Genomic DNA, 15,898 nt, shown 5'->3' on the forward strand with positions numbered 1-15,898 from the left:
TGGCTGGCTCCAAAAATCGAACTATTCACCACAACTGACACATAGCTAGCCATTTTATCTTTTAATAGTATAAGTGTAACAAGTCATAATTTAATTTTTACTGGTAAATATACTATTTTGATAGTCCAAATCCATATTAAGGATATCAAAAGATACCCTTTTGAATCTGGTTCCTCTTAGTTTTTCTTCCTCATGTCGTCTCAGGGGGTTTTTCCTTGCCACCGTCACCTCTGGCTTGCTCATGCGGGGATAAATTTAAACTTAAATTTAAAAGATTATATCTGGATTTCTGTAAAGTTGCTTTGTGACAATGTCTTCTGGTAATCTTCGAGGCTGTGTGTATGTGTGTGTGTGTGTGTGTGTGTGAGAGAGAGAGAGAGAGAGAGGGAAGTGCTGGTTGCAAAGTGAAAGTGAAAGCACAGAATCCATCAGTATTACAGTTTTTGTAACAGTTATACTGAGCTTAGAGTTGGTAAGTACCTTTTTATTTTTGCTCTAGCAGAGAAATAAATAAGTCCTATCGTGATTTCACATAATGTCTAATCTGATAAAAAAAAATATATACTGTTCAATGTAACGTGATCTTTGATTAAGTAAAATCATGTTTTGGGTTACTCAGGGTGTCAGCCTTGTGATCCACTATATCACACCGGATTTATCTTACTGGCTTAAAATTGTGTTGATGTACTTTAGCCTGTGAAGAAGATCAGCTTCAAAGGAAGAAAATCGACCAAATGGGTGGAAAGAAATCAAAACCAGTGCCTGCAGAAGGTAAGATCACTTTGTTAGAACAATTCATCAGAGATACACTGAAGTAAACTTAGCTCTTTGTATTAAGCTGTTATACAGAGTGTCCCAAAAATCCCCATACAGAGGGGAAATTAACACTTTTTAGCAAAATGAACCTTAATTACTAAACGTCCTCTACATGCTTGCCATTTCTTTGTAAACACACAAAGAGCCGTCTCTCTCACTCATGATAAACTCGTTTTAAAAGCGTCTGCTTTTATGCATGTAATGGCATGTTCTTCGCAAGCTTGCGACAGCTTCCTGTTCCAGCCATGAGAATGATTTCAATACGTTCTTCTTATGTCAAAGGCATTCTTAAAGACTATCTGAAAAAAATATATGGTATATAAACTAAGGATGAAAAATTTTGGAGGACATTTTGCTAAAAAGTGTTAATTTCCCCTATGTATGGAGACCTTTGGAACACCCTGTATTACTGTACATTTGTTTGCTATCTTAACAAGAAAGTTCCTAAATCGTAAAACTAAAACAAAACACTAGGGGCGCAAAGCACTGCAAAAACTAGATCACAGAATAAATTCAAAAGCACTGAAAACAACCTCAGGGCTGCAGGAAAAGGAAGTAGCAGAAGAATAACTCCTTAACCTGTACATTTTTTAACTAGAGTTCATAGTTGGTCTTAACCAGATGCCCTGTGGAAATTTCTGGTAAGCTTTCTAGCTGATACGATAGAGTAAGCTAGGGACTTATGTTTTAAAACAACCATGTTATTTCCAAATTAGCAAGCTATCGACATATTATAGTTGACATCAGTTTTTGTTTGGATCTGCCTGCAATATTTTCTAACGAATTTAGTTGGCTGGATTTCGCCAAACTAAAAAAATATATAAATATGCTACAAGCTAGAAGTTTAATTTAAACCATACTTGTTTTTTTTAGAAGATGGGCAGAAACCTATACAGACACAGGGAGAACATATGAATCACCACACAGACATTAACCCAAGCTCAGGGTCAAACTTTGGAGCTGTGAGGGGGCAACACTACCCTCTGCACCAGGGGACACTAACAAATTAAAAGAAAAGACATCAAATAAAAAAATATTTTCTGTTCCTTACTTTGAGTTCTGTATTTTTTTTTTTATTTACAGCCTTTGACAAACCATGGAGAAACGTGGACTGGAAGTGAGTAATTGATTTAGCAATATTTTGTTTGATTTAACTCAAGCTTTATATTCTTTATATAATTTCTATATTAAATTATATTCCATGAATCTACACAAAAAGCTCAGAATTCTGATGTGGAGGAAAAAATCTGTATAGATTCAAGAATATTTACCAAAATAAATAAATAAATAAGTTGTGATTGCATAAGTCATCCTTGTTGGTGTGAAACCCCTAAATTAGTTAAGGTCATTAGTTTAATGGAGTCGACCTGTGTGTAATTTAAACGTCATGTGATCTCAATAAAAAAATATGTTCTTGGGAGGCCCAGAGTTTATTAGAGAACATACCATCATGAAGACCAAGTCAAGGATAAAGTCCTGGAAAAATATCAGTCAGACTTCATTATAAAAAAATATCCCAAACTTCATCCCATGGACCAGCATTAAACCCACTATTAAAAAGTGTAAATAAAAAGGCACCATCACGACTCTGCCTCGAGGGAGCCCATCCACCGGCAGTCATTGACCAGGTATAGAGGAGATTAGTCAAAGAAGAAGAGAAAAAGAGGCAAGACTCATGAAAGATTCAAGGCTTAGTCAGGTGGAGCTGTTCACAGGACAACCATTGCCCAGACAATACATAAAGCTGGGCTTATGGAAGAGTAGTGATAAGAAAGCCATTATTGAAAAAAAGCAATATGAAATGTTTAAGACAACATGGAAAAAGGTCTCTCATGAGACCAAAACTGAACATTTTGTCTTGGTGAAAAGTGCAATGTTTGGCAGAAATCTAACACTGCTCATGAGTACACCATCACCACTGTGAAGCGCGGTGGTGTTAGCATCAGGTTGTGGGCTGCTTTTCATCAGCAGGGACTGGGAAACTGGTCAGGGTAGAGGACAAGATGGATGGAGACAAATGCAGGGAAATCCTAGAAGACAACCTGTTCCAGTCTGCAAGTGACTTGAGACAAGGTCATGGGTTCATGCTCCCACATGACAACAACCCTAATTGTCTTTCCAAAGCTACATTGAAGTGCTTCAAACCAAGAAGCTAAATATGTTGGAATGGCCCAGCCAATCTGATTGAGAATTGTGGTTCTACCAAGTATTGACCCAGTGGGTTAGTTTTTAGGAGGTGGAAGGAAACTGGGGAACTGGAGTAACTTGAGGTTAGGATTGAACTGGTTGAGAAGATGCAGAGAGCATGAAAAGCTTCATTAGGAATACTTTTATTAAATACTGTAATAAATATAAAATAGTTTTGATTTGTTTAACATTTTTCTTAGTAAATGCATAAGGCCATATATATTAGTTCATAGTGTTAATGTCTTCATTATTAATATAGAATGGTAGAAAAAAAAAATAATGACCATGGTCTACAAACATTTGACTGATTGTGGATAACATTTCTTCTTTTAATTAATCAAAATATCCCAGAACCGTTAAATGAGGCCCTCAGAGATTTACATTTTGTCTGTATTTGTTATTTGTCCTAAACAGCACAAAAGACCGCTTGAAAACTGAGTTAAGTCAGTTTCAGCTTAACCATCCAGAAATCAGCCGTTTCAGAATACTGCTTCATGGACCAGTCGGAGCTGGGAAATCCTGCTTCATAAACTCTGTGATGAGCGTATTCAAAGGAAAAATTGTAGTCAGAGCAGTGGAAGAGACATCTGCAGGAAAGAGCTGCACAAAAACAGTAAGAACTGTTACACTAATGTGCACAAAATGTTATTATTCTCGTTATATTTCTGTAATAATGAGGAGAATACAACGACAAATAAATGTTTTAAGTCTCAAATACTTGGGCCATGTCCCAAATTTGCATAAAACAGTGCATAGTACAGAGTTTCCGAAAAGTCAGGAACTTAATTTTGTATTCATTATTTACAAAATTTTTTTCTTTGCTCAACATATTTGGATCGACATGTTTGCTTAAGACATTCATATCAGTTCCTGACTTTTCAGGCACCACATTCTTATCAAAAAGAACAAACAAAAGTGTTTTTTTCCACCAGCAGAGAATGTCCACAAACATCTAATCAGTTTTAATCCATTTTGTTAAGAAAATTTTTTTAAATGTTATAATGTGATCTCATACTACAGTACATCATCATTTCGTCTTTTATTACACTTTGCTGTTCATTTCACAGTACGAAACTTACAAAATCACTGATGCATATTCTGAGATTTTGCCATTTGTCCTCAATGATGTTATGGGTCTGGAAGATCGTCGGGAAGATGGAATTGATCCTGAAGATATCATTAAAGCACTGCGTGGCCAAGTAAAAGAAGGCTATAAGGTAGAAAAAGAATGAACATGTTTTAATTGCAGTTACTCATTAATCTGTGCTTTACATGTTTACACAGAGCAGATCATTGAAAAAACATAACACAAAAATATAGATTATCTACAGACTTCATGAAATGATGCAGTATTTTAAAGCATTGATACCATTTTGATGATCTAGTAAATCCTTTCATTTTTCTTTGTCCTCAGTTTAATCCTGTTTCTCCACTGTGTGAATCAGACCCAAGCTTCATAAACGAACCCAGTCCAAATGACAAAGTTCACTGTTTGGTGAGTGTAGTGCCTGCGAATAGCATCTCGCTTCTGGCAAATGAGGTTGTTCAGAAGATGCAAACTGTCAGGAAGGAAGCCCTCCGTTTGGGTGAGTTACTAAATGATGCTATAGAATATATAATAATCTTGCAGTTATTGCATTATTATTTTGCTAGTTTTATATTTAGTATTTTTTGTACACTAATTTGTAGATGAGTATTTTTTAAATAATGCATTTGAATTAAGGGCAATTTAAGAATGGTTGGTTTTTATTTATTTATTTATTTATTTATTATCTAATAAAGGGGATTTCAATTCTATATGAAAAGCACTGTATTTGCTGCATTTTTTTTTTCTTTTCAGACAAATAAATCCATACCTAATTGTAAAAAAAAAAAAAAAAAAAAAAAAAAAAAAAAAAGTAATTGCCCCTGTTTGGTTGTAATGACAATCATCAGGTGACACCAGCACTTTATAGACCTGTGAACTAAACTAAATTACTTTAACCAAAGTATTTTTGTGGCTGTCTGTGTAAATCCGTCATTGAAAAATCTATTATTTTTATTTAGGTTACATTCTAACCATGCCTTGGCAACTGCTTCCATCATGTCACGCATAAAGCCAGGGTGTGAAGGGTTTTCCCAGGCCAGCACCCATTTTTTTTCTGACATTAAATCCTTATTAACCTACTTAATATGCTTCTACTATATTGTAGCCAACAATTTATAGCTTTATTCTTTGGTTGCTTGCATAAACATCCATAAATCCATAAATGTCTAAAAGACTTTCATGAAAATGTATGTTTTACACGGACTTTACCCATGAAGTGGTGCATGAAGAATATATTTTATTTTCTCATTCAATAGCACTCTGAAAATGCCTTTTTATGCCTTCAGCACTAGGTGGTAGTTTTGAGTTGTGTCTGTCTGAGACTTACTGGCGTCATATCTCAAGAATGTGTGGCTGTATGTTTGCAGATAAACTGATTAGATGTTGGAATTGATCCAAACAAGATCACAGCAAAGTCTGAAATAATTCCTTCCTGTATGAAGTATATTTTAAGGGTATATGAGGCATAGAATGTAGTAGGAAGAAAGACTAGATGTCTGTGTCCACACCGTTGCTGCTGAGTTCTTGTAGTTTCCTTGTTTTTATTAATGATTTTTTTAAATTCTCAATTTTATTAATATGGCTCAAAATAACACAAGAAATTCCTTCATTTACATTGACTGTATTTTTTTAAAAACTTATCTGTGTTTGCCAGGCATCCCTCATGTGGTTCTGATGACGAAGATAGATGCTAATGTCTGCCCACTGGTTAAGAAGGATCTAACTGAGGTTTACAAAAGCGTTAAAATAAAAGAAAAGGTTTGTTGAACCTATGTTTGGTATCCATCTTACACAGGCATTGTTCTATTATTTGCCTAATTTTTCTAATAATTAATACAAATTTGTTCCTGTTTCCTGCTTTCTTGTGCAAATTACAATTAGCTTTTTTAAAACAATTTTTATTAAGTATTTTTCCATGACTATTTTCTGTAGATGGTGGAATGCAGCCACAGACTTGGTCCACCAGTGAAATGCATCTTCCCAGTGAGCAACTATTATGAGGAGAGTGAAACAAGTGACAAAAAAGATGTGCTTATTCTCTTGGCATTAAAGGCAATTGCAGGATTTGTTAAAGATTATATTGAAGATCTCTGAGTTATATGCTAAAGCATTCTCTCTTCCTTATCCATTTGAAAAAGGGAGTTCTTTATGTAACTCATATACAAATTTTGTGTATAAATGACCAATGACTATTAATTAGCGACCCTTAATGGTGTTACAGGTTTTTTTTGTATGGCATTTATTGATTATTCTCTTTATTCTGCACACTCATTATTCAGCAGCGCATTAAAATAGCACTTGATCCAGCATATGCTATTATTTTGTATTTTTTTTTATATTATGTGATGACAGCTACTTCTGTGCACAGCTTTATACAGCAACAAGATACTAACTCAAGATCATAAAGTTGTAATGTGTGCCTGTTATGTAGGCTAATTTATAGCTCATTTGATTGGCTATTGTTAAATTAATGCCACTCATCTGCTATGCTACAAATCACTTGTTTATAATTTTATCCATAAAAAATTTCAGTGCTTGAAAAAAGCAATGTCTCTGACCAAGATACTGCCTCCTATTATATCCTGAGTGATAAACACTTTTTTGTGGACTTTAAAGTGATGATATTAATAATGAATTAATCAATAGTCTCATGTTTGGCTTTGATTAGCATTCCATGTTTTTTTTTTTTTTTAATTTGTATTTACAATCAAATACATAATTTCTTCAGTGTGATATATTGTGGTTCAGTGCTTCTTTTTTTCTGTGCACTGTGACACTTTTTCCAATTTTGCAGTATCTTATTATGTATTCTGATATTTTGTGTTTATTTAATTATTTCTATATTTATTTTAAATTTATTTTAAATGTACAACTTCTACGGTACAATTATAAAAACCCCGCTTTGTTTGTGGTATTCTACTACCACCAATATGTAGTCATTGAAATTTATTGTATAAGTCAATGTAGTTTAAAATTATAGTAAATGTGCCATTACTGCAAACAAAAAATATATTAAGAATGTTCTAAATATGAATTACAATAATGACCTGCCAACTCTGCTGCCAGTTAGGTACAAGGTAACTTTATGTCAACAGCAGGCCAAAACAATGCAACTTTTAACTGTGATGAACTTTTGACTGTGTACAACAATAGTGAAACTGCTGATGATTAAAAACCTCTTACCACAGTTCTTTCGCATTGTAAGAATTCTGTCACTTTCTGCTTGCAAAGACTGTTGCAAAACCGAAAGCTGCTTTAACAGTACATCTTCCTCTCTGCAACATATTTGGAGTTTGCTATAGTCAAACACCTCTCTGCCAGTTCAAAGAGTGTGGAGGAATCCTGTGGGGAATCCTTTTGTGTAGCTTCTACATCATAAAATGTTACATACTGTACCACAGCACTGTTGAATTCTGGATTCTGATTGGTCAGAATATGTTGATTAAAATCCTATAACAGAGCTCTGAGAGCAGTTCTAGCTTCAAGGCAAATCACTGGTTGAGTTCATTCTAATACTTATTGCATTGTTTTTATAAATATCATATATATATGATTTTCAGAGCGGCTGGTGAGGGAACGCCTGTTTACGGCTGCTATATTGTAAGTGATAACAGGAACTAACCTGTTTTATGGTCAATTAAATGTCACTTTAAATGGATAAAACCATTGGTCATTCTTTAATTAGGTGCAGTTGTTGGTAAATTGCTGTCATATGAGGAATGAGATATGAGAAATAAAACACATTCATTTAAAATTGCAAAGAATTTGTATGATTTGTTCATAAGAGCAAGTTTAATTAAACAGACATGTTGCATCCTTCCTTTGATTTTACTTTGAACTTAAATGTTCCTGCTTAAAAAGAGAACCATAAAGCAGTTGTTTGAATATACATTTTATCTACAGATAAGGCAAAGTTTACGTACACCTAGGCTAAAGACTTTTCATACTTCAGTCTGGAAGTATTTGGTGGCATTGCTTTTTTTATTGCTTAACTTGAACTCGTGTCGTAGCCTTTTACAAGCTTCTGACCAGAATTTTTGCCCATTCCTGGTGTACTTCTGCTGTAAGTCAGGCTTGTGGGCTTCCTCACTTGGATATGCTTTTTTAGTTCAGTGCACAAATGTTCTGTGGGATTCAGGTCAGGGCTTTGTGATAACCACTCCAAAACTTTCACTTTGTTGTTTTTAAACCATTTTGTTACAACTTTGGAGGTATGCTTAGGATCATTGTTCTTCTGGAAGACCCAGTTGCAACCAAGTTTTAACCTTATGGCTCATGTCACCCCCATATCATGCCACGAAAATGCTTTGCAATTGGATTAAATGCCTCTTCCGTTTCCCTCCATGCATTCAATTTTTGTTTTATCTGAGCAGAGAAAAGCCTGCTGATCACCTGCAAACTTCAGTCTGGATTTTTTTTTTATGCTGGGCTTGGCGTAGGGACTTCTTCTTGCACAAAGGCCTTTCACACCATGGTGATGTAGGATTCTCTTAATGGTGGATGCACATACATTTGGTACCTGATGCCTCCAACTCCTCCAGCAGTTCATTTGTTGTTGTCTTGGGGTTCAGCTCAATTTTGGACCAAAGTTTTCCCTCTTTTCTGAGGATGCTGTGTCTGTATGGTCCCAAGATTTTTATATATGCATACAGTTGCTTGTACATATGCTCATGGTAGCTTCAGTTTTGCTCTGGACATGTGGTTTTTTTTTTGGTATCAAGGACAAAAAGGCACTGGCTCTAAAGGTAGGATCTTAAATACAGCCACAGGTGCACAAAGTCATCACATCAAGAAATCTTCTAGACTGTTTAAAGAGAGTCATCTTGGTGTAAGTAAACTTTTGTCCCACTGGAATGGTGATATAGCTAATTAGAGCTTCTAATCGATTGTTTTAAAACAGGGGTGTCCAATCTTATCCAGAAAGGGCCAGTATGGGTGCAGGTTTTCATTCCAATCAAGCAGGAGCCACACCTGATTCCACCTATTTAATCAGTTGATCTTGGCTTTCAATAGACTCAGGTATGGCTTCTGCTTGGTTGGAATGAAAACCTGCTTTCTGGCCCTTTCTGAATAAGATTGGACACCCCTGTTTTAAAATGACCTCTGATGTGAACAATTTAGAGGCCCTAACTGATTTGCCAGAAGAAATGTAGTCAACATAAAATGTGTGTGTGTGTGTTGGGAGAGTCACAGTGGCTTAGTGGTTGGCATGTTTGCCTCACACCTCCAGGGTTGGGGGTTAGATTCTCGCCTCCACCCTGTGTGAACGGAACTTGCATATTGAAAATGAAAATGTTTGCTCTTAAATACCTTACTGAGACACTCATTTTGATCACATTACAAAGGACAAACAGTACTGCTGAATGTAACCAATGCAGCTGGAAACTCGAGAACCGCACTTTCAAAGGGGTTTGTTTCATAACCCTGAGTGCAAGCAGCCCACTGGCCAAGCTTGTGAGTAAGTGGGGCCTGATGCATAGAATGCAAATTTTTTTTTTAATGGGTGCAGACAAGTTAAAATATGATATGGGAGAGTGTGGAGAAATATGGGATGCTGTGTAATTATTGTGTTAATAACCATCATACTAGATTTAACAATCATTTTCTTTTAGACACCACTTGATTCTTTTTTCTCTGCTTTCAGTTTGAAAAGAGCAATGCACCTACTTTCAGTTTCACTTTACAGCTGATAAGTTATAGTGAGAAGTCAGTGGGTGGTACCAATGTTTGTAAGGCAGAGAAGAAACACAGGTGGCGAAGACTGACACTGTGAAACTAGGAAAACTGAAATAAAAGTAGACCTACGCAACTATAAACTGTGAGTACAGATGGAGCATGGATCTTAAGAAGTATTAGAACATTTTAAATAGCTAATACATGGCTAAGTTTTCATGCTGTTTTCCTCTCAGTCATTGGAAAAGAGGATGAGAAGAGGTTAGATGTGTTGAGACATTTTATTTAGACACCATATAGATTAAAGCAGTTGATTCTGATATGAAATTTGAGCAGCAGCAGTCAATCTAGATAAATGTAATGAGCAGTTTAGCAGTGTCATGTGTTTTTAAAGACATTGAAGAGGCTTTCTAGTCATACCTTATTTGTCAGGGGTTGACAGTTTCCACTTCCTGTCTTCAAATAATGGCTTCCGTTGCAGCTGTTACTGTATCTCACTGTCACTATCTGACTATCTCTGTCTTGTTCTTTTTGTACCCTGCTGAAAGTTAGGACTTTTATAAAAATCAAACTTAAAGTGCAATCGTGAATTACATTGCATTTTACAACACTGTATCAAAGCAGCTCTAATAATTCTTGTTGATTTGTGAACTATGTTTCTTAATATGGATCACTGTTCACTTATTAGCATGCACATAATATAATAAGGAGACTGGGTTTGATCCTTTAATAAAAATTCACCATTTTGTTAATTTTTTAAATTTTAATTATATTTCATTAGGATTTTTCAGCACGATTCAGTTAATTGAATAAAAATGGGAGGATCAGAGTCCAAAGGAGCAAGTCCACCAGGTAATTCCAATGACCGTGCAAGTGATTATATTTGACTTATAGATTTTACATTAATAGTTTAGTGGTAGAAATAGCTGACTGACCAACATAAGTAACAACTGTGTTTTCTAACTTCTTGTAGATTTTATACAAATATTATAGTGGTAGTCAATTAAAAAAAGACTATTTGCACTAAGACTTCAATTTATATTGCATATAGTCACTGTTTGTGTTGTTGAATCTAATCAAACACTTAGAGGTTAATTATATTGCATTTAAAAATAAACACATCTTGTTTGTCTTTGTCTTTCAGAATTTAACAGCCCATGGAGGCCCATGTCCTGGGAGTAAGTTCTTTAACTTTTATTTTAAAGTAAATAAATAAATAATTTTTTCTGTGAAATGCAGAGCAAAATGCAGCCATTGTCAGCAAAGGAAGCTTGAAAAAAAATGTGGTCAATTGTCTGCAGAAGAGGGCAGGAAGTTCTTTCTCGCAAGATAGGAAGTTCTTTGTGCCTCTCAGAGGAAGCATATAAAATATAAGAAATTTTTGAAGAGAATCTTGTACAGTCAGCCAGATATCTGCATTTAGGACAGAAATATATGTTCCAACAGGACAGTAAGCCAAAGTACAGGGCAAAAACTACAAGGAATAACTTCTCCAGAGCTGGAGAAAAATTGTATTGAGGAATAAATGAATTCAAATATACAATGCTTATATATGGACATACCCAGGACAACTCAATTCTGTAATTACTGCAAAAGCACAATTCACACTGAGGGGGAGAATACTTATCAGTTAAGCATTATTTTCAAAGAATTCTGTGGCCTTTTAGCTACTTTATTTATGTTATTTCTGTAGTGAGTCTCATTCTGATATGCTTAAATTTGATGTTGTAATACAGCAAAAAGAAAAATAACCATTGGAGGTGGGTGAATACTTTCTGCAAGCACTGTACATACTGGAAAGAAAATGGGGAAAAAATCCTGTTTGTTACTGACAACTGGCGTATATCTCTGAGTAATGGAAGTTTGTGTTGAAATTAGCAATGTTAGCGCCCTTATCTCCAGTATTACATATTAGACTCAGAGGAAAAGTTAGAAACCTTGCCCAGAGGTGACTTATTACAAAACGAAGGAAACACAAATCACAATTCAGATCAACGTCAGTAACCAGGCTGTAGTCAGAGATCACAGTGCAAACAGACCAGAAGATAATCCAAAGAACAAACAAAGAAAACACACACAGGTTTAATGTATAAACAAATGAGAATAACAAGGCTCAGAACTTTCACAACTTACATTAGTAAGGAAACTCATTTGCACTCTCAGAATGTCATATTTTATGGCATTTATATTTGTTTTTGTTTTTTTGTACAAGAAAAGGTGTACTTGAACAGAAACTGAGGGACTTCAATCTGAACAAATCAAAGTTTCAGTTTGTCAGGATTCTGGTTGTTGGTGAAGTCGGAGCAGGAAAGTCCAGTTTCATAAACTCAGTCAATAATGCTTTCCAAGGAAGAATCACCAGTGGGGCTCTTGTTGATGGAATAGGTGGAACCAGTTTCACAAAAATAGTAAGTATTTTATAATTTTATTATGCCATTTACAACTGGTTTGGATACTTTTTGATTTTCACCAAGTCATCTGCAACAGAGGAACAAGCACAATAGGGAATACTGGAACTTAATATTGTACATAATATATTTGAATTTGTCTTTTAGTACAAAACCCATTACATTGAAGGAAAGGATGGTTCCCCTTTGCCTTTTGTCTTCAATGATATCATGGGACTTGAAGACAAAGAATCTGGTGCACATGAACAGGACGTCATCAAAGCTTTACGTGGGTTTCTTCAGGAAGGATACAAAGTAAGAAAAGCCTTGAGAGCATGATTATGATATGTACAGAAATTGATGTGTATCAGAAATTGATTTTTGCGTATTAACACATGAATTACAGGCCTATTTATCATTTCTTCCATGCACACATTCAGTTTAATCCTGCATCCCCGCTGTCTCCAAATGACCCTGGCTACAGGAGCAACCCAAGTGTTGAGGATCAAACCTTCTGCCTGGTCAATATTATTGCAGCAGACAAAGTATCACTGATGCATGATGGGGTCTTTGAAAAGCTGAAAAAAATCCGCCAAGAGGCAACAAATCTGAGTAAGCCAGTGTTCATGTGACAATATCATCACATATAGTGATGAAATAAAAAGCCTTTCATATAGTACAAGTACTGAATATTTATTTATGACTGTTTAGACAACAGGCATTAAAGCAATGATATATGAGAAGTTGGCAAGCTAATACTGTGAAAATAGTGCTACATAAATTGTCCTAATAATAGCTATTATATTAATCACTGCAAATTTGGTTTATTAATTTATAAAATAGCAGCTTATAAAATAGCACTTGATCCAGCATAACCTATTATTTTGCATTTCATTTTAATTTCAGGCGCTGAAGTAATTGAGTGTAGAGGGTTGTAGGCCAATTTATGATGCTTTAATTGTCAAATTAATAAAACGTGTTTTTGTTAATCTGATGTGCTCATTGATAAAGAAAAGGTGCAAACAGTTTGAAAGATTACTGAACAAGCACTCATCTGCTACACTTAGAGCTCACTTAATTGTTGCTCATAAATTTATCCATCTATGATAATTTGGATTAGCTTGATGGCTGGAGTTAATAGGCATTAATTATTTAGCATTCCATGGTATTTTGAGTGCATTTACAACCTAAAACATGAATTTCAGCATGACATATTGTGGTTACATCAAATTGTCAGACAGTGGCGCTGGACTAAAGCTGCTCCTAGCTCGACCAAATTGCTCTTGAGTTCAACATCAGAAATGCATGTAACACAGACACAGCTTTTATTTTATTCTAACTCCATCCCATGTTCGTAACTCTTGGTTAAATTCTAAATTTAAGTCCTGAGTTACTGTACAGCTGAGGTCTATATACTGCAATTTCAGCATTTATTTTCAATAAGCACATGTAACTGACTCTGAGCACAGCTTTCAATGCATACTGCAATATTGACTTTGAAGCTTGCAGAGAATGTTCTTGTTCATACTGAATAGATTAAATGATTTATCATATTATCCAGACATACCTCAAGTAATCGTCATGACAAGACCAGATTTAGCATGCCCACTGGTTAAATGTAACATAAGGAAGATCTACACCAGCAAGAAGATCAAAGAAAAGGTAATTACTAGTTATATAAATGGAGAAAACTTATTTGCTGGTGGCTTAAAACTTATGCTCAATTAATGGTTTTTTTTTTCATAATTGTGTAAAATCAAAGACATTTTTTTGTATTTAAAACTAAGTGTTAAAAACTGTGCCAATCAGAAAAACTGAGTGAAATGCTTTTGATAGGCCCCCACTGGCTTTTTCGTTTTTTTTATCACTTGGTATTGTATATGTTTGTATTTCTGCAGATGCAAGAGTGTAGTAATCGGCTGGGTATTCCCATGAATCATATCTTTCCTGTGAAGAACTACCATGAGGAGATTGACACAAACAATGACATGGATGTTCTGATCCTCAAGGCGGTTGATCAGATTGTGAACATCGCTGCTGACGCAATGAAGGAGATATCCCACGGCCAACATGAGTAAAGATGCAGATTCGAACACCTCAGTCACTTTAATGTATCAAGAAATGATTTCTAATGTATTAAAAAACATGATAGCATTGTTACTTCTAAATGAAGTAGGTTACTAAAAAAGAGATTTAAAAAAAGATAAAGGTCTTGGGAAATAATACAGGCATATATTATAAAATTATGCATATATATAAAACTATGAAGAAAACCTTTTGTGATCAAATAAAATGATTACAAAGATGTCTCGGTCAGTTAGTCTCAGTCATGCGTAATCAAAACCCTTATTCGAGCCCTAGTGTTACACAAATCCTCACCATTAATAGCAATAAACAATGTGGTTATTCAGAATTTATGCTTATGAATCACATTTCATGTAGTTGCTAGTTTTCTATGTGTTTTCCTTTAACCTTGAAACATTTTGCTTCTTAGCTAATAAGTAATGAGTTGCCAAAATATGTTATAAATATTGAAATTGCACATGCCTTGGTATATTCAGTGTTTAACCTCTATAAGCTATTAGCCTAGACCTTTCAACATGTTTGCCAAGGTTTTTGGTTTGGTATTTTTTGCATTTGGTTTGCGATTGTGCTTAGTAAACAGATTTTCACATGCAGTTTGTCTCCTCTTGTGAAGTATTACAAAAAAAACTATAGATTAAAAAGCTAAACCTCTGTTAACTTATGTTCTGTGTATTTATTTATAGAGTTATTGGCAAAACCTTTTTCAAATATTTTTAAAAGGATAGTAGAACATGAGTTGGCAAATGAGAGAAGATACAGAATGTGAGTTGGAAAGAATTCAGGAGAATGAGCGAGAGAGAGAGAGGGAGAGATACAGAGAAAGTGACGAGAAAGTTAGCTGGCTGGCTAGCAAGTAGCTTATATAGCTAATAAGCCAGGTAAAGAAAGCCTTTATTTGTTACATATCCAGTACAGCAAAATTATTCTCTTCACATATCCCAGCTTCTTAGGAAGTTTGGGACAGTCAAATTAGCAAAAAATCTAAGTGGGGGGAGCCAATGGTTCTTAGGATTATTTTGTTTGGGAGAACTCAGGGAATCAGGGCAGCAAAGAATTTTGTTTGTAAGATACATGGTTCATGAGATATAGACCAAAAAGTAAAAGCCCATGCTATAGTGCCATGATTGGTCTGATCAGGGGCATCTCACTTGCCTGTGTAGTGGGAGGGAGTACTACCTGTCAACCAAGTTTCATGTCTCTAAGACTTACGGTTTGGTCTGCATGATTTGTTTTATGGCAGAAAAAGAAGAGAAAGAAAGAAAGAAAGAAAGAGAAAATTCCTAACAATTATGCTGCATTTGTGGTGCCTTGTAAATGGTAATTTGCAAGTTGTAATAACATTTTTCCCACCTCACAACGTTGAATGTGCGAAATGGGGGAAAAAAAAACCCTTAAACACCTTCATGATTATGTATTTTTATTTTTTTGCTCCATCAGAGCACATCATGCTCATAAAAGCTTCTTTAACCGCATTTTTACAGGCCTGAGCACCTATTGGTACTGTTCTAATAGTGAACTTCAAACATTTTGCAACATTTTGGACTGAAATTGCAGCACAGCAACAACAGCAGGCAACAGCGAGTAGCGTTAGCAACAAGCTCACCAGCTAGCATTAGTTATATGAGTAATAACTCTAACGCTGATGATTATCTTCATAAAAACA

At 35.1% G+C, this 15,898-nt stretch overlaps 2 protein-coding genes across 2 annotated transcripts; both read left to right on the plus strand.

Annotated features, from left to right (window-relative positions):
* The first annotated feature begins 479 nt into the window (after positions 1 to 479).
* LOC113535678 (interferon-induced protein 44-like) lies at positions 480 to 7,277 on the plus strand. The gene is made up of 7 exons (XM_034300330.2): positions 480 to 771; positions 1,900 to 1,933; positions 3,418 to 3,616; positions 4,071 to 4,220; positions 4,418 to 4,589; positions 5,745 to 5,848; positions 6,023 to 7,277. The coding sequence occupies exons 1-7, from the start codon at positions 735 to 737 to the stop codon at positions 6,182 to 6,184; spliced, it is 858 nt and encodes a 285-aa protein (XP_034156221.1). The 5' UTR covers positions 480 to 734; the 3' UTR covers positions 6,185 to 7,277.
* Positions 7,278 to 9,790: 2,513 nt separating this feature from the next.
* On the plus strand, positions 9,791 to 14,892 carry LOC113535650 (interferon-induced protein 44). The gene is made up of 8 exons (XM_026929114.3): positions 9,791 to 9,908; positions 10,545 to 10,615; positions 10,908 to 10,941; positions 11,976 to 12,171; positions 12,319 to 12,465; positions 12,591 to 12,762; positions 13,712 to 13,812; positions 14,049 to 14,892. The coding sequence occupies exons 2-8, from the start codon at positions 10,579 to 10,581 to the stop codon at positions 14,226 to 14,228; spliced, it is 867 nt and encodes a 288-aa protein (XP_026784915.2). The 5' UTR covers positions 9,791 to 9,908; positions 10,545 to 10,578; the 3' UTR covers positions 14,229 to 14,892.
* The last annotated feature ends 1,006 nt before the right edge of the window (positions 14,893 to 15,898 follow it).

Source organism: Pangasianodon hypophthalmus, chromosome 26 (assembly GCF_027358585.1).
Source record: "Pangasianodon hypophthalmus isolate fPanHyp1 chromosome 26, fPanHyp1.pri, whole genome shotgun sequence".
NCBI classification, from domain to species: Eukaryota; Metazoa; Chordata; class Actinopteri; order Siluriformes; family Pangasiidae; genus Pangasianodon; species Pangasianodon hypophthalmus.